This window comes from Acomys russatus, chromosome 2 (assembly GCF_903995435.1).
Source record: "Acomys russatus chromosome 2, mAcoRus1.1, whole genome shotgun sequence".
NCBI classification, from domain to species: Eukaryota; Metazoa; Chordata; class Mammalia; order Rodentia; family Muridae; genus Acomys; species Acomys russatus.
The window spans coordinates 104087712-104104318 of record NC_067138.1 but is presented as its reverse complement, the minus strand read 5'-3'; the positions used below and the strand labels follow the sequence as shown (position 1 = coordinate 104104318).

The 16607-nt window shown below is 40.5% G+C and overlaps 1 protein-coding gene across 1 annotated transcript in view; it reads left to right on the top strand.

Annotated features, from left to right (window-relative positions):
* Window positions 1-16607, top strand: part of Dock7 (dedicator of cytokinesis 7) — a 182077-nt gene that overhangs the window by 113389 nt on the left and 52081 nt on the right. Inside the window, exons 23-29 of the mRNA XM_051164576.1 lie at window positions 1362-1451; window positions 4160-4249; window positions 5157-5252; window positions 7205-7345; window positions 7444-7557; window positions 8202-8372; window positions 12450-12589. Coding sequence (XP_051020533.1) covers window positions 1362-1451; window positions 4160-4249; window positions 5157-5252; window positions 7205-7345; window positions 7444-7557; window positions 8202-8372; window positions 12450-12589 — 842 coding nt within the window. The remainder of the gene's footprint in view (window positions 1-1361; window positions 1452-4159; window positions 4250-5156; window positions 5253-7204; window positions 7346-7443; window positions 7558-8201; window positions 8373-12449; window positions 12590-16607) is intronic.

Sequence of the window (16607 nt, the reverse complement as noted above, 5' to 3'; positions counted from 1 at the left end):
GCAAAGCCTGTGTAGGAACCTTAGCTCCCATCTTCAACAATCAGTGTCAACAGTGTGCTTGGGAAGAAAAGTAGAGAAAATATTCTCTCAAAAGTCAAAACTTGAAGCAGTAGTTATTTTCCTTTTAGACACTTCTCTGGAAATGTAAAAAATGTGCTGATCTGTAGGCCTTCCCCTCATCGACCCAGACTGAGTTTTTTTGTTTTTTGTTTTGGTGGGCGGGGCCACCACATTTGCTGTTGAGAATCTCCCTGGGAACTGGCTGTCTGGACACCTGATCGCCATTGCGCCAACATTTTCTGTTTTCAAGCAGTCTTAGTTTTTGTAGTTTCTGGTTCCAGTACATTCTTTGCTTTAGTTTTTGAGGGGTTTGTTGTTGTTGTTTTAGTTTTTTGGTACAGGGTTTTCTCTGTGTACTCTTGACTGTCTTAGATTCACTTTGTAGACTCACAGAGATCCCCCTGCCTCTGCCTCCTGGAGTGCTGGGATTGCAGGTGTGCCCCACGGAGCCTGGCTTCTGCTTTAGTATTTTCAATCAGGTTGCTTTGGGTTGTCTTTGATTCTTACCCTGAAACCCTCCGAACACCTGTTACAACTTCCTCCAGCTCCATTGAGCAGGCTCTCTACTCCAGTTGAAGACGGGAAGTTGGAGTATAGAGCACAGAATCTTAATCTTAATCCCTTTCTAAAAAAGACAACGTGCTAGTATGTTTTTAAATAGCTAGCATGTTAAAATTTAATGAAGGTGATGATGAAGATACGTTCCTAGAGAGACATGTTTTTCTTATATGTTCATACACGATAATACCCCATGTATCTAAATGACAAGTAGTAGTAAAGAGAGAACAGAACTGCAAATTCACTGTTCTTATTAGGAAGGGACAGATTTAGCTTTTCCTTTACATAATATTTTCCTTCTTGTTTTTTGTTCTCTAAAAGAAATCGAAAGAAGAGGTTAGGTCAAGCAGATTTGTGGAGTTCTCACTGCATAGTAGCTTTCAGATACAAGAAATGCAATGAAATTAAGGCCCTTTAGCAAAAAGTGGTTATTTTTTCCTCCATTTCCCCCAAGTCTCATTGCAGTTGAGAATTTGTTCCATATTTAGGAAGTATTTTGAGGGTAATGATGGGGAGATTTCTGTGGTTTGCTCTTTAAGGCAGTCACTTTGCAGAGAGGTGACCGTAAGTGTTACACTTGTGATAGGAGATACTGCGATGTGTCCCTGAGGTCTTCTGGTGGCTTTAACAGTACTAATGAAGAACATGTGGCGTGGGGAGGGCTGGGCTTCTTTAAGAGTAATTCATAGCATGCACTGTGTAACATTTCTCTCCTCTCCAACTGCTCTCTGTTGTGTGCTTAGGGTTTAGATCGCTCCAATTCCTGGGTTAACACTGGTCCAAAAGCTGCCCCATGGGGATCCAACCCCAGCCCAAGTGCAGAGTCAACACAGGTGGTGTTTGCATTCTAGGTTTCTTTATTGGCTGCTGATGTTTCCCTTTAGATCATTGCCTCATAGTACATGCTGTGGTTTCAGTGGCTTGCTTTTTTTTTTTTTTTTTACATTATAAGTGTGTATTTTTATTTAGCACATTCCCCAACTACTATGCATGAATGCCACCAGTTGCACCATAACGATCTTGTGTTTTCTGTCTCCTCCTGCCTCTTCCTTACACACTGTACCAGTGTCTCTGGGACTTCTGTTTATGCACTGTTAGTACCAGTGTCTCTGTGACTGCTGTTTATGCACTGTTGTTAGGACCAGTGTCTCTGTGACTGCTGTTTATGCACTGTTGTTAGGACCAGTGTCTCTGTGACTGCTGTTTATGCACTGTTAGTACCAGTGTCTCTGTGACCGCTGTTTATGCACTGTTAGTACCAGTGTCTCTGTGACTGCTGTTTATGCACTGTTGTTAGTACCAGTGTCTCTGTGACCGCTGTTTATGCACTGTTGTTAGTACCAGTGTCTCTGTGACTGCTGTTTATGCACTGTTGTTAGTACCAGTGTCTCTGTGACCGCTGTTTATGCACTGTTGTTAGGACCAGTGTCTCTGTGACTGCTGTTTATGCACTGTTGGTACCAGTGTCTCTGTGACCGCTGTTTATGCACTGTTAGGACCAGTGTCTCTGTGACTGCTGTTTATGCACTGCTGTTAGTACCAGTGTCTCTGTGACTGCTGTTTATGCACTGTTGTTAGTACCAGTGTCTCTGTGACCGCTGTTTATGCACTGTTAGTACCAGTGTCTCTGTGACCGCTGTTTATGCACTGTTAGTACCAGTGTCTCTGTGACCGCTGTTTATGCACTGTTGTTAGTACCAGTGTCTCTGTGACTGCTGTTTATGCACTGTTGTTAGTACCAGTGTCTCTGTGACCGCTGTTTATGCACTGTTAGTACCAGTGTCTCTGTGACTGCTGTTTATGCACTGTTGGTACCAGTGTCTCTGTGACCGCTGTTTATGCACTGTTAGTACCAGTGTCTCTGTGACCGCTGTTTATGCACTGTTGTTAGTACCAGTGTCTCTGTGACTGCTGTTTATGCACTGTTGTTAGTACCAGTGTCTCTGTGACCGCTGTTTATGCACTGTTGTTAGTACCAGTGTCTCTGTGACTGCTGTTTATGCACTGTTGTTAGTACCAGTGTCTCTGTGACCGCTGTTTATGCACTGTTAGTACCAGTGTCTCTGTGACCGCTGTTTATGCACTGTTGTTAGTACTAGTGTCTCTGTGACTGCTGTTTATGCACTGCTGTTAGTACCAGTGTCTCTGTGACCGCTGTTTATGCACTGTTGTTAGTACCAGTGTCTCTGTGACCGCTGTTTATGCACTGTTGTTAGTACCAGTGTCTCTGTGACCGCTGTTTATGCACTGTTGTTAGTACCAGTGTCTCTGTGACTGCTGTTTATGCACTGTTAGGACCAGTGTCTCTGTGACTGCTGTTTATGCACTGTTGTTAGTACCAGTGTCTCTGTGACTGCTGTTTATGCACTGTTGGTACCAGTGTCTCTGTGACCGCTGTTTATGCACTGTTGTTAGTACCAGTGTCTCTGTGACCGCTGTTTATGCACTGTTAGTACCAGTGTCTCTGTGACCGCTGTTTATGCACTGTTGTTAGTACCAGTGTCTCTGTGACCGCTGTTTATGCACTGTTGTTAGTACCAGTGTCTCTGTGACCGCTGTTTATGCACTGTTGTTAGTACCAGTGTCTCTGTGACTGCTGTTTATGCACTGTTAGGACCAGTGTCTCTGTGACTGCTGTTTATGCACTGTTGGTACCAGTGTCTCTGTGACCGCTGTTTATGCACTGTTAGTTTTCTAACAGGTTTTATTCAGGGCTTGTACATCATTATAGAAAATTTTATGTAGAAAACACCGAACAGTTTTTCATTTGCTTTAAAGTATAACTAAATGTATTGATTCCTGTGGTCTTTATTGCTGTATCTCTTTTTCATAATCACCAAGTAGAAAGATTGGTAGTAAATCGAAGTTAAATATAAATAAATATGAAGTGTTACAATATGCATGCTGTAAGAATAAATGCTGGAGGGAAAGCTCTATTTTTACTGTGTTGCAAAGTATGAAATTTATTATAACTGTAACATAATTTAAGACTAGTTGCTTGATGACTAACTGCATGCTGCATCAAAATATACTTCTTAGTTGTGTATTGGCTTTGAAGGAAAATTCTCTTATTCCTACAAAAAATTCAATTTTTTGTTTAAGATTATAACTGATTTATATTACATATAACTGGTTACACACAGTTTATGACAAACTTAAATGCTGTGCTTTTAATAGAAAAAAGTAAAGCTTCTAAAGTTTTAATTTTCCTTATTGAGCACAAAATTATTGATTTTTTTTTTTTCAGAAGCCAGTTGAGAAGTATGTTTTTACTGTTAAGTGTTTTCACTAGATATGTGCATGTGTAGATTACACAGATAAGTTTCATTCTTTGCAGCACTCTCTGCGTAATTAATCTCTAAGGTAATTAATCCTAAAAACAAAAAACAGAAGCAGTTTTCATACTGCTTTTAAAGAAGCTTAAAATAGCAGTGAGATCAGAAATAATATAAGTGGTTGAAAATTGTGCATAGTCCGTGACCTTCAGTCCTCCAGAGCAGTGTTAATGTTTTCTCGTCATTCATCCATCTTCACTCCATAGGCTATGGATCGAAGTTGTAATCGTATGTCTTCGCACACAGAGACGTCAAGTTTCTTACAAACATTAACGGGACGCTTACCAACTAAAAAGGTAGATTCATAAGAAGATAGTCATAGAGGGGGAAAGTTAAAACTTGTGAAGCTTTTTTACACAGCCAGTGTGAGATACTAAAATAATTTTGTTGTGTCTAAAAATACATTTGAACAAGCAGTGCTTGTCTGGAGCCTTTGGGCATACCACTGTTGTGTAGGGATTGTTTACATTACAGTGAGGTTTCTATCTTTCGGATTGACAGTAGGATATATTAATTCAAGTTAGGTAATCTAATTTTAATACTAGAAAAATGTTTGAGCCCTTAATTTTGCTTCTGTAACTGCTCCTGTTTTGTTTTGAATCTCCAGGGAAAGGAAGATGGGTTAGAAAAGCTATCAGTCTTAGTAAGCGCTGTTGACTTCCCCTTACGCACAGCCTGGCAGGCCTTCCATAGTGCCTGTGCTGCTCCGCAAGTGCTCTGTATGTGTATCCATTATGAGGAAGGTTCTGCTTTTAAAATATACCCTAAGCACATGAAACTTAACAGCACATAGAAAAGTTTGAATTTGTGATGATATTTCCTAAATTGTACCAGCAAAGTTGGTGAATGTGTTATATGCTCAAATATGTATTCAAAATACAAACAAAATCCAATTTATAGCTGTGAGGTTTTGGTCAATTTGTTTTTGTTTGCAAGTGCAATTTAGGAAGTTGTTTCCTGCCTGTCCTTTTAAAATTACATTTTACTCCAAGATAATATGTAATATTTCAGCTTTGAACATGCCACACTGTCTTCATGCATAAACAGTCGTTTCGTTAATGGGTGTGTCCACTGCGTCGTCCAGTGATTTGTGTGCCCTGTGTCACTTACTCCCATTACGCCTCATTTGTACCTGTGTTATCATTTGGTTTATGTCACCAGCGTATCTGACTTTGATAATAACCTTGATCTATTTCTGAATAGCTTTTCCATGAGGAACTGGCTCTGCAGTGGGTTGTTTGTAGTGGCAGCGTTCGGGAATCAGCTCTGCAGCAAGCCTGGTTCTTTTTTGAGTTGATGGTAAGCAAACGGAACATGTTCTTTAATACCTTCAAACTCCATGTGCAGTTTGTATCAGCTCATTTCTCTTTTAGATAGTGTGTCCTCATGTTTGCCCCCAAAGCAAAATTGTATGTATTTGTTTCTAAATATACATTATGGGCACCAACACAATATAGATGAAATTATAACATGTGAGGTTCATTTGAACTCTATTTCTGATTTTGTTATGTCTTGTTCTTCTTGAATACTTATCAGGAAACTTGGGACAGTCTTTGCTGGTCTGTGCAAGTTAATAAAGTCAATGCTGTAGATTTGCAACAATTATTTTAGAGCTTTAAAATACATTCTTTTATTATTATAGGTGAACAATGTATAGGGAAATGCTAGTAACAACCAATTTGAGAGACATTTCTTTGCTTAATTCAATAAATGATACTATAAACCAATTAATATTTTCATGTCATTTAAAACATGGCTATACTTATGTACATGCACACCTCTCAATGAACCAAAGCGGTGAGTGATTATCACGTGACTGTGCAGGCCTGTTAGGTTATATAGCTTTCTAGTGTACACATCTTTAGGTAGCAGCACTATAATCAAGTTCAGGCATTCTGGAGCTAGGGCTCTTCCTCTTTGTTTTCTCCCTTAGGACTAGAAAGCTCAGATCATAGGACCATTTTCTTTCAACAAAAATAATATTTAATCAATAAGGAACAAAACGGTAGCAAAAACTAACGAAATAAAGACATGGAAAGAGAGAGGGGGAGGGAAGGACAGATGGAGGAAGGGCAAGAGAGAAGGAAATAACAGCGCTTTTAGAATATGACATAGAGTTCTTATCAGCACTGACTGTCACCTGTATTTGAGATAGACAGCATTGTTCCTATAGATTCACTAATCTACAGAAAAGGTAAACCTGGGGATAAAGGCTCATTTTCTCTTAGAATATAAATGTCAAATTTATAACTTGAATACTTGCATCATAAGATAGGAATTGTAATTTGGGCTTTAACAAAAGTCTTTCCTATGTGCTCAGATTTCTTAAATATGAGTCCAGAGATTATAGTTCAAGAGTTGGCTGTAGCTGGGCATGGTGACGCACACCTCCCGTCCCAAGGCCTGTTAGAAAGAAGCCTGGGCGCTAGGAGTAGTAGTAGCACATGTCTGCAGTGGCAGGCAGAACTGAGTTTGAAGCCAGTATGGTCAGCATAGAGAATTCTTGGCTAGCCAGAGCTGCACCCTATCTCAAAAGGGGTGAGGGGCTGGGCTACAGACGAGTCTGGAGTTCTTGCTATCATGTACTGCCCTGTGCTCATTTGGCTGTGCTGCATGCTATCAACACGTCAGCTCTTTAAGTGTAAACACTGAAATTCCTTATTACCATTACTAGTATTACAATACAAGTCTTTCTGAAAACATTCTGTAAACGGAAATCACTCAAAGTTATTAACTAATATTTTATGTAATAGATACTGATGATGGTTCAGTGAAGGCAGGTTTCTAACTATTGAAAGCTCCTTATTCAGGGGCAATGGAATAAAACAATAAGTCAATCTTAAAATTTTTTAATTAAATTTTTCTTACACAGTGAAGTTATTTTCTGCTAACATACACTGATTTTATTCCTTTTGATAAAATAATTTATGAGAATAAAGTGGAAAAGTTTTATTGCATTTGATATTTCATTGACAAAATATATTTAAGGAACATTGTCAAAATATTAGAAAATCAAAAAATATTTCAGTTGACTGCTAAATTACTTGTTTTATTTTTAAGATAGCCTGAGTATATAGAGCTATTATAATTTTCTTAAAATTAAGAAATTAGCCAGGCGGTAGACATACATATAATCCTAAGAGCTGCGAGCCTGAGGCAGGAGGATGAGGACTCATGGCTAATCTGTTTACACTGTAAGATGCTGTCATAAAACAAAGCAAAACAACACAGATAATGGTGTCCTTTTACAGGTAAAGAGCATGGTACACCACTTGTACTTTAACGACAAACTGGATGCTCCAAGGAAAACCCGCTTTCCAGAACGGTTTATGGATGATATTGCTGCTCTGGTTAGCACAATTGCTAATGATGTCATGTCACGATTTCAGAAGGTGATGATGACTTCCCGTTGATGTCTCTTATGAGCTGAGAGTAAACTGTGCTTTTGATCATGATCATTATTACTGTTGTTGTTTATATTGTTTTCTAGGACACAGAAATGGTTGAGAGACTCAATACAAGCCTTGCCTTCTTTCTCAATGATCTGTTGTCTGTTATGGACAGAGGTTTTGTCTTTAGCCTTATAAAGTCCTGCTACAAACAGGTAATACATAGTCAGTAGTTGAGTAACTGGAATACTGGGGTAGCTGGTTTCAGGGCTAAGCTTCAGGACCACATTCATATACTGATATTAAAATGAAAAAGGAGCACAGAGTTTTGTGTTACTAATACTGTAGTAAAAATACATGGTGTATGTTTTATTAGGACTAAAGCAAGCAGATCCTAGAATAGCCAGTTTACTACACTCCTCAGTATTTCTTTCTTCCCATTAAAAGCCAGATTGTGATGAAATGCAGCCTTTGAATGCTGTACAAATACAGCATTTATGGTGAGTGCACAGATAACTGAACTTTTTCTATTCTGAGTATTATTTGTTTATTTGAGATAGGATTTCATGTAGCCTAGGGCAGCTCCAAATTCTCTTTGTAGCTGAGAGTGGTCTTGAACTTCTGAGGTTTACCTCCTGCATCTTGGAGGATTATTGCAACATTGGCAGTAAACAAATGTGACTTTAGCTTGGTCAGGTGGATTTATACTGTAGACTTGTTTATAGTGTTTGTTGTAATTTTGGAAAAGAGGTATTGTCATATAAGCCACAGAACCCCAAACCTCTGTTACTGGCATATTACTATGGGAGGAAAAAAAACACATAAGTTGGTGTTCTCTTATTTACATAATGCCTCCAAGGTGTCCTCAAAGCTCTATTCACTGCCAAATCCAAGTGTCCTGCTGTCCTTGAGGTTGGACTTTCTGCGAATCATCTGCAGCCACGAACACTATGTTACATTAAACTTACCCTGCAGCTTGCTCACCCCGCCTGCCTCTCCATCGCCTTCTGTTTCTTCTGCGACATCTCAGGTATGCACAATGGGAGGACATACATATGTTCATCCTCACACAAAAGGACTGAAAGCAATGCGTGGAGAGATGATGGTGTGTTATTTGATGATTGGTTAGGTAATTGGCTCACTTCTGAGTGCCCATCCAATTCCCAGGACAGCTCTAGGAGGTTGTTTTGTTATTATGTACATTGGCTCCCTCCAAATCAGAAACAGAAAGTAAGAGGAGGTCAGGTGAGGCTTGGAGCCACAGCTTTAGTGCAGAGCCGGGTCCGTGAGCGTGACGTGCTTCCTTCGCTCAGGTACGTGAGTTCACCTACATAAACTCCTTTACTTTGATGTTTTCACAAATTGAGTTGTTTTCTTGATGCATATGTGGAGACCAAGTTTGGGGTAAATGCTTATGAAAGGAAGCAGAGAAAAGAGTCAGGCTGCAGTGCCAGCCTGCCAGCTCAGCCTGCTCACTCGCTTACAGAAACTCAGTGTGCATTTATATATAGCTGTACTTGACTCACACAGCTAGCAGTTTCTTTGGGGATTAAAAAGATTAAGACTTTATAGTTGTAGTATCATGGAAGCCGAGAGTTTCCTCCTCCCTAATAAAATGTTCTTGTTATATTCTTCATGAGGTGGACAAGCTGTTTTCATAGTAGTCCTAATGACTGAAGTCATAGCTGCTCTTATGCATCCCCTAATTTTATTTCTATGGTGTGGAATGCCCAGATGCAGTCAGTTCTGTAGACTAGCTCCATTTTACATGTTTGTTTTTTTAATTAAACCTCACTTACATAAACTGGAAAATATTAGAGAGCCAACCACAACTTTAAATTTCATCTTTTCAGAATGTCTCCTGGATCAACCTGTTTTCACTTATCTTTATGCCTCCCTAATGAATGCATCTAGCCTTTTGCATTCTTCCTCTGTTTTCTTCCATAGCTGTGGCTACTTAGCCAGCAGCAAGTTAGTCAGAAGTGCCTTTCCTAAAACCTCCTTACTACAGGGCATTTACCTATGAAATTCTCATGGAATTTCTTGAATTATCTTATTCACTTTTTTGTTTAACTGTGTAATTTTTAAATATTAGTGACTAACATAGATGTCCTAGTCCCTGACCACCGTAGGCTTGAGGCCATAACATAATGCAAAACGCATTTATTCTAACTTTAAAAGGCCCCATAGTCTATCACAGTTTCAACAATGTTTAAAAGTCCAAAGTTCAGAGTCTCTTCTGAGAATCATACAATTTCTTAACTGTAATCTCCTATAAAATCAAAGTAAAAAAAAAATCACATACTTCCAACATATCGTGGCACAGGATATGCATGACCATTCCAAAATGTAGGGAAGGGAGCACAGTGAGGAAACGCTGGACCAAAGAAAGGCTGAAAACCAGCTGGGCAAACTCTAACCCCACATCTCCATATCTGATGTCAAGACGCTCTCCAGATCTTCAGTTCCCTCCAGCATTGTTGACTGCAACACACTTCCTTCTCATGGGCCGGTTCCACCCCTGGTAGCAGCTTTCCTTTACAGGTGTCCCATGACTGTCATCTCTAACCTCCAGGCTTCACCTTCACAGCTTCACACAGTGGCCTTCCTAATCCTCCTGTAAGAGCACCCCTGCCACACACCTGACCTCAGCATCTTCCCTTTGATGTAAAGAGAGATTCCATAGCCCCTTTCTTCAATTCTTGATTCTAAAGCCAGAAACAGGCTGCTGAAGCTGCCAAGCTCTGCTGTTTGCCAGGGCTGGGACAGCCCCGCTGTTCTGTTACGTCTTCATCAGCTCTCTGTTTTCCATGGTTTCCTTCACTGCCTAAGCTTGGGTGTTATGGAACTTGCTCTGTAGACCAGGCTGGCCTTGAACTCAGGGATCTACATGCCTCTGTCTCTAGAGTGCTGGGATTAATTGCATGTACCACCACAGCTTGGACCTAAACTTATCTTTAATTCCTTTACACAAAATGGAAGCTCAGCAGGGATAGGATCCTGCCCTGAGGTCACCACTCCCTTAATTCCATTTAATATCTTTGTTTGTTTGTTTTTCAAGACAGGGTTTCTTTTGTGGTCCTGGCTGTCCTGGACTTGCTTTGTAGACCAGGCTGGCCTTGAACTCACAGAGATCTGCCTGACTCTGCCTCCCCTGGGATTAAAGGTGTGCACCACCATGCATTTAATATCTTTAACCCATTTATCTCCTTGAAAACAGGATTTAGCTCCATTCCACTTCCTTGTGCTCCTTTAATCCTTGAACCATACATTTTGTACTTTTCCTTGCTTAGCCTGCTCCTTTTCATCATAATGCTCTTCATATGAGTTAACATTAGTCACCACACAACAGAGTTTATACTAGGCTATTTTTAAATTTCCTTTGCCAATACAGTTCATCTAAAACTCTTCACCTTAGCCTTAGGCAAACTTTTCAGACAAGGGCAAAAAGCCGACAAATTCTTTACCAAAATATCATAAGAACAGTCTCTAGGCCACACACTAAAATTCTTCTCTGGGTCCCTTGACCCAGGACCCCACAGTTCAAATCACCTCAGCACCACTGTCTTCCATGTTCCTACTAGGATGGCTTATTAAGCCAAATTTAAGTCACTCTACTGCTTTCCAATCCAAAGTCCCAAAATCTACATTCTTCCCAGTATCAAGGTCAGGCCTATCACAGCCATGCCCAACTCTGGGTACCAACTTCTGTCTTAGCTAGGGTTTCATTGCTGTGAAGAGACACCATGGCCACGGCAACTCTTTTAAAGGAAAACATTTCACTGGGGCTAGCTCACAGTTCAGAGGGTTAGTCCGTTCTCATCGTGCCAAGAAGCATGGTGGCGTGCAGGACGGCACAGCGTTAGAGAGTAGCTGAGAGTTCTGCATCGTGATATGCAGGCAACAGGAGACTGGAGTACACTGGGCATAGCTTGAGCGTAGGAGACCTCCAAGCCCGCCCCTGCGGTGACACACCTCCTCCAACAAGGCCACACCTCCTAATAGTGCCACTCACACGAGTCTCTGGGGCCACACCTATTAAACCACCATAATAGACATCCCCTTTGGGGGCCTTTCCTAAAACCTCCTTACTACATGACATTTATCTATGAAATTCTCATAGAATTTCTTGAATTATCTAGTTTACTTTCTTGATTAACTGTGTAATTTTTAGATTTTAGACATAGACATACCCTCTGTGGGAAGGGCAGAAAGTATTCTTTATACTTAATTCGAAGTTTTCTCTATAGCAATAGGAAGTTCTATTGCTCTGTATGCTGGAGACACATACACATATATGCATATACATACACATATATAAATATGTATACATATATACGCATTCATATATGTGAATATAGAATGTGTCTTGAGGGATAGAAGCTTTTTCAAGACTATAACTTCTGAAGATTTAGTGAAAAGACCACAAGATGATCCACAAATTTCAAAGATAGTAAGTTTGCTAAAAAGTAGCTTAGGTTATATTTGAAATTTCTTTAGACACTAAGTGCCGTGATTATGGACATTTCTCCTATCCTTTAGGATGAGGGCATATGTAACATTGCTATTGAGTTTCATTTCTTCCCTTCAGAGGGTCACTGAAATAATAGGTGGTTAAAAAATGAAGCAAATAGAAATTTTCAATATGAGAAAAGCAAAATTAAACTTTTTGCTAATTAATTTCAGTAATAAAATTGATAAACTGTTTGGAAGACTAAAGCTGTAGGATCATGAGTTTGAGACCCAGCATAACAAGACCCCGTCTCCTACTTAAAAACAAACAAATTCATGAGTTGAGCAAGCTGCTCTCCTAAGGGCTTTCTGTGAGGTCATTGTTGACCTGTGTACTCCTGAGTCCTCTTCCTAAAGTCTCTAATACCCAAGTAGAATTCCCAGGCTGGGTTGGTCTCCTGTGTTTGATAAAGGAAGTAAATAGATGTCACTATAGTCTCCCATACCCAAAGTAAGAGCAGGTACTTTTCTGTGAACTCTCCAGAGTAGCTTTTGTCTGGCGTAGCAGCATTACATGTCATATGCTGCAGTGCCCCCACTGTAGGATGTTCGTTGCACAGCTATCAACGGTTGAGTTCTGTCTTACCCCCAACAGAGTTCTGGATTTTCCACAAGTGTGCAGGACCAGAAGACTGCAAACATGTTTGAGTTGTCCTTGCCCTTCCGCCAGCAGCATTACCTGGCCGGCCTCGTGCTGACGGAACTGGCGCTCATTTTAGACCCTGACGCTGAAGGGTGAGTACAGCTTTTCCACATTGTAGAAAATCCGTTTGACTTTAGCCAGTGGATAGATTTGCTAACATTTAAATTAACACCATCTCTGCCTCTATATTTTTTTCTGTTTTTTAATTCTTTAAGATCCATGTACTTGCTATGTCTATATTCAGTACTTTTGAGATGGTGTTTATATTTTCCTGAATTTGAGATTTATCTACACTGATGGCATATCATGGTTGATTTTTTAGTAGTACAAGAAATGATTATGAGCCAGCCATGGTGGTGCACGCCTGTAATCCCAGCACTTGGGAGCCAGAGGCAGGCAGATCACTGAGTTTGAGGCCAACTTGGTCTACAAAGCGAGTGCAGGTCAGCCAGAGCTACACAGAGAAACCTGTCTTGGAAAAAAAGGAAAAAAAAAAAAAAAGAAAGAAAGAAAGATACATGGACTATTTATTAAAATACTGTAGGCACTTTTCAGTTAAGGAAAACAGACTGGTTTTTCTTTAATTCCTGGTGAGAACATTTTATAATGCTGTTATGTAGCATCTTTCTTAAATCCCTATCCTTTAAAAAATATCTGCTGTTGAATACACTGTTAGAGGGTCTTTGGTGACTGATACAGGAAAAGAAACCATCTGGTGATTTTCATTATGAAGTGCCTTGGTATCTTATGGGACAGCAGCCCTTATGAGAGGTGCCATCTTAACAGTTATATGTTAAAGACCTGTTTGATAGCCTGACATTATGACACCAACCCGAATTCTTAGCTCTTTGGAAGGCTGAGGCCATAGGATCCTGAATTTGAGGCCATCCTGGGCAGCATAGCAAGACTCCATCTCCTGTTTAAGAACAAAACAGGCCAAGAAAGGGCTTAGTTAGAGAGTGTGTCCTGCTCTTCTGAGGACCTGAACTTGGTCCCCAGTAACTGATGTCAGCTGGTTCGCAGCTACCCGTAACTAGCTCCAGATATGACCTCTGCTAGTCGTCTTTCAGGAAACCTGCATTCATGTGCTCATACACACACAAACACACACACACACACACACACACACACACACACACACACACACACACACAAAACGAAATTAAAAACAAATATTTAAAAAGCAAAACTGTATAATCATGATTATTTGGGTTAAAAAAATTTTTTGGTACTCTGATCATCTTAAGTTTATCCTGAAGGTAAGTGTCATACAATACGTCCATGAAACAAAAACATGCAACTATGCAACTTTAAGTAGGTTTTTAATGAATGTTTAATCTGCTTAAGAATCTACTAAAGAAAACATAGGTTCTTGAAGTCCTTAGTAATATGTCAGGGAAATAGTTGATACTGAATAAATGTTAAAAGGCCAGATTATCTGCAAGTGAAAGATGTGTACTTTTAAAATAATGAGAACATACATATAGAATATATTTTAAAGAATTAGTTTTCACGAGACTGTGGGATTCTGAAGAGGTGTGCCATAGGCTCCATACCGAGTAGGGTCTGTACAGACTGTACAGAGAGGAAAGTGTAATGGCTAGGACTAGGCCTTCCAGTTCTGTTTGCAAGCACTTTCATGTCTTACCATCTCACAAAAAAGTATCATGTCATTTGAAAATAATAAAGGTGTCCGTTTTTGAGGAGAAAAGATGCTCTTTAGCTTTTCCAAATGTACTAGCTGTCCTTAACACCTGGTGGACCTCAGTCAGGCGTTGGAATGTTAGTGTGAGTGCCTGCTCTTACTTACTGTACCAGGGTCACCTGATACATCCTCGAGGAATTAAATCAGGCCAGGTGGAGCAGCCACAGCACAGCTGAGGCAGTGACAACCTTATTAAGAACAATCAGGTTTTTTTTAAAAAATACCTTTATCAGAAACAGACTAAAGTGGCAATTGGCTAAGATCAATAGAGTTGTAGTCCCAGGATACAATGACATTTGAAAGTTATACAGAGTTCACAAGATTAATTCTAAGACTAATTGTCCTGTCAAGCTTCCATGCTTCCCTGACTTCCAAGGGAACAGAAACACAAAGATGCCTGGACGCTGCACTGCCTGAGGGAGTGCATCCGGCTCTCAGGACCATGGACTCGAACCTGAGAAACCTGTGATCCAGGCCAACTTCATGGCTCCCTGCATGCTATATTCCCAGCATTTTTACTTGGTCAGGATGGCTTTAGTTGTAAGAAATTAAAAGTTCTTCAAACTGACTTTGTTAAAGGAAATGCGTTTATTCATATCTGGAAGGAAGAGGGTTCTTTGTGTCTTCAACTCATTGGCTTCATCACGTTTACTCTGCAGGAATAGTCACCTCTGCTCTGACTGCAAGAGGGTTTCCACCAAGTTATGCTTAATTACTACCTTTGTTCATGGCTCACGGGGGAGAGGGTGAATGAATGAATTCCTTCTCCTGCACAAGTCTAAATATTTCTGTAGGCTCATTAGGGTCAGCTAGCTATTCAGACGGATACCGTCTCCAACGTTAAGCAAGTTGCTGCGTGGATTAGGTTAGTTCTAATTGCATGTGACTTATATCAAACATGGATTGTTTGCTACAGCACACAAGATGAGGAGGTTACACCAACCTCTGAATCAACTGTGTCGCTAAGCACTATTCCTTATTGTCAGGCTTTCTCTATTGAGAAAACTGGGTTAATTAAAGGTTGTCTCTTTGCAGACTGTCACAAACGAACTGGCTAACTCACTATTTGAAGCAGCAGGGGTGATTTAGCTATAGTCTGATGCTGAAGTTGACTGAAGACAGCCAGCTTCTGAGCCACAGGGGAACATAGCTTTAGTTGACTCAGGATGCATGGCTGGGAAAGATTTTTGTTGAGTTCTGTGAGTTCACTCTCACCTTTCTTTGTGTATTCAGGCACGGTAGCCTGTGTGCTGCACATTAGAAGAGCTCATCAGCCCTTTTTTTTTCATCCTTTTCCTCGTCTTTCCTGTGCCCACTCTATTAGCAAATTCTGCAGCTCTCAAGATGTATCCCACGTTCAGCTACTTCTTCCCATCCCTGCTTCTACTGGAGTTAATTACCTTCCTTCTTAAGCCTCTAAAATCATTTTTGACACAATAGCCTGAATAGTCTTTTTAAATGGGGTAAGATTATGCTGTGACCTTGCTTAAAATTATCCTTGCTCTCTCCCTGTAAGTTAAGTACCACTTAGAGTAAAACCCAGACTTTTAATAATAGTCCCCCAAACCCTACCTTAACTATTGTCTGTGTCTTAAATGCAGCAAGTTCATGCATTTGGGCATTGCCCATCGCAGTACCTGAGTGCCCTGCGGCCTTCATAGAGCCTGCTGCAGTGTCAGGGCCTCTCCTCCTCCTCCAGCAGGAGATCCCTGCTGAGGCTCTCACTGCCTGCTAAGTGATAGCCCTGTTGCCCGGGAAGCACTCACTCCTAGCCATGCAGCCCGTTTTCTCTTTGGCAAAGCTCTCCCTTGAAGTTTTTCCTGTACCCCCTCCCATTAGAGTATACGCTAGAGAGCAGATGGCTGTGCTTCCTGCTTGGGTTTGAACTCTTAGAGTTTTAGAGTTTGTTTAATGTTTTTTTAGTAGCTAGAAGTCCAGCTCATCTAAATAAACCATTATACCTTTTAGCTTGATTGTGACAAGTTCATTTCTATCTTTCGGCCTTAGCAATTGAAGTTTTTCTGTCTAAAACAACCCTTGAATGACCCTAGAGGGCCGCATACCTGTGTCACAGTCTTACAGGTCTAGGCAGAGATACTGAGCCGGATACATTGCCAGATCCTTAGGGGGAGTGCTTGTCCTTTAATTTCACCTCCTTGCTAAGTAATCAGAATCATTCCTTGATTAGCAGTAGTGTGATCTATAGTTAGCCGAAGATGTGCTTGTTACATACTTCCCTTATAGCTGGAATGTTAACCAAGAAACAGTGTAATCGAGGCATAGATCCTCTTGTCTTTTAAAGAGCTGTTGTCCTAGGTTTCTGTCCTGTCCCTGGGATGAAATGTCATGACCAAAAGCAACTTGGAAAGGAAAGGGATTGTTTGGCTTCCATGTCCAGATCACAG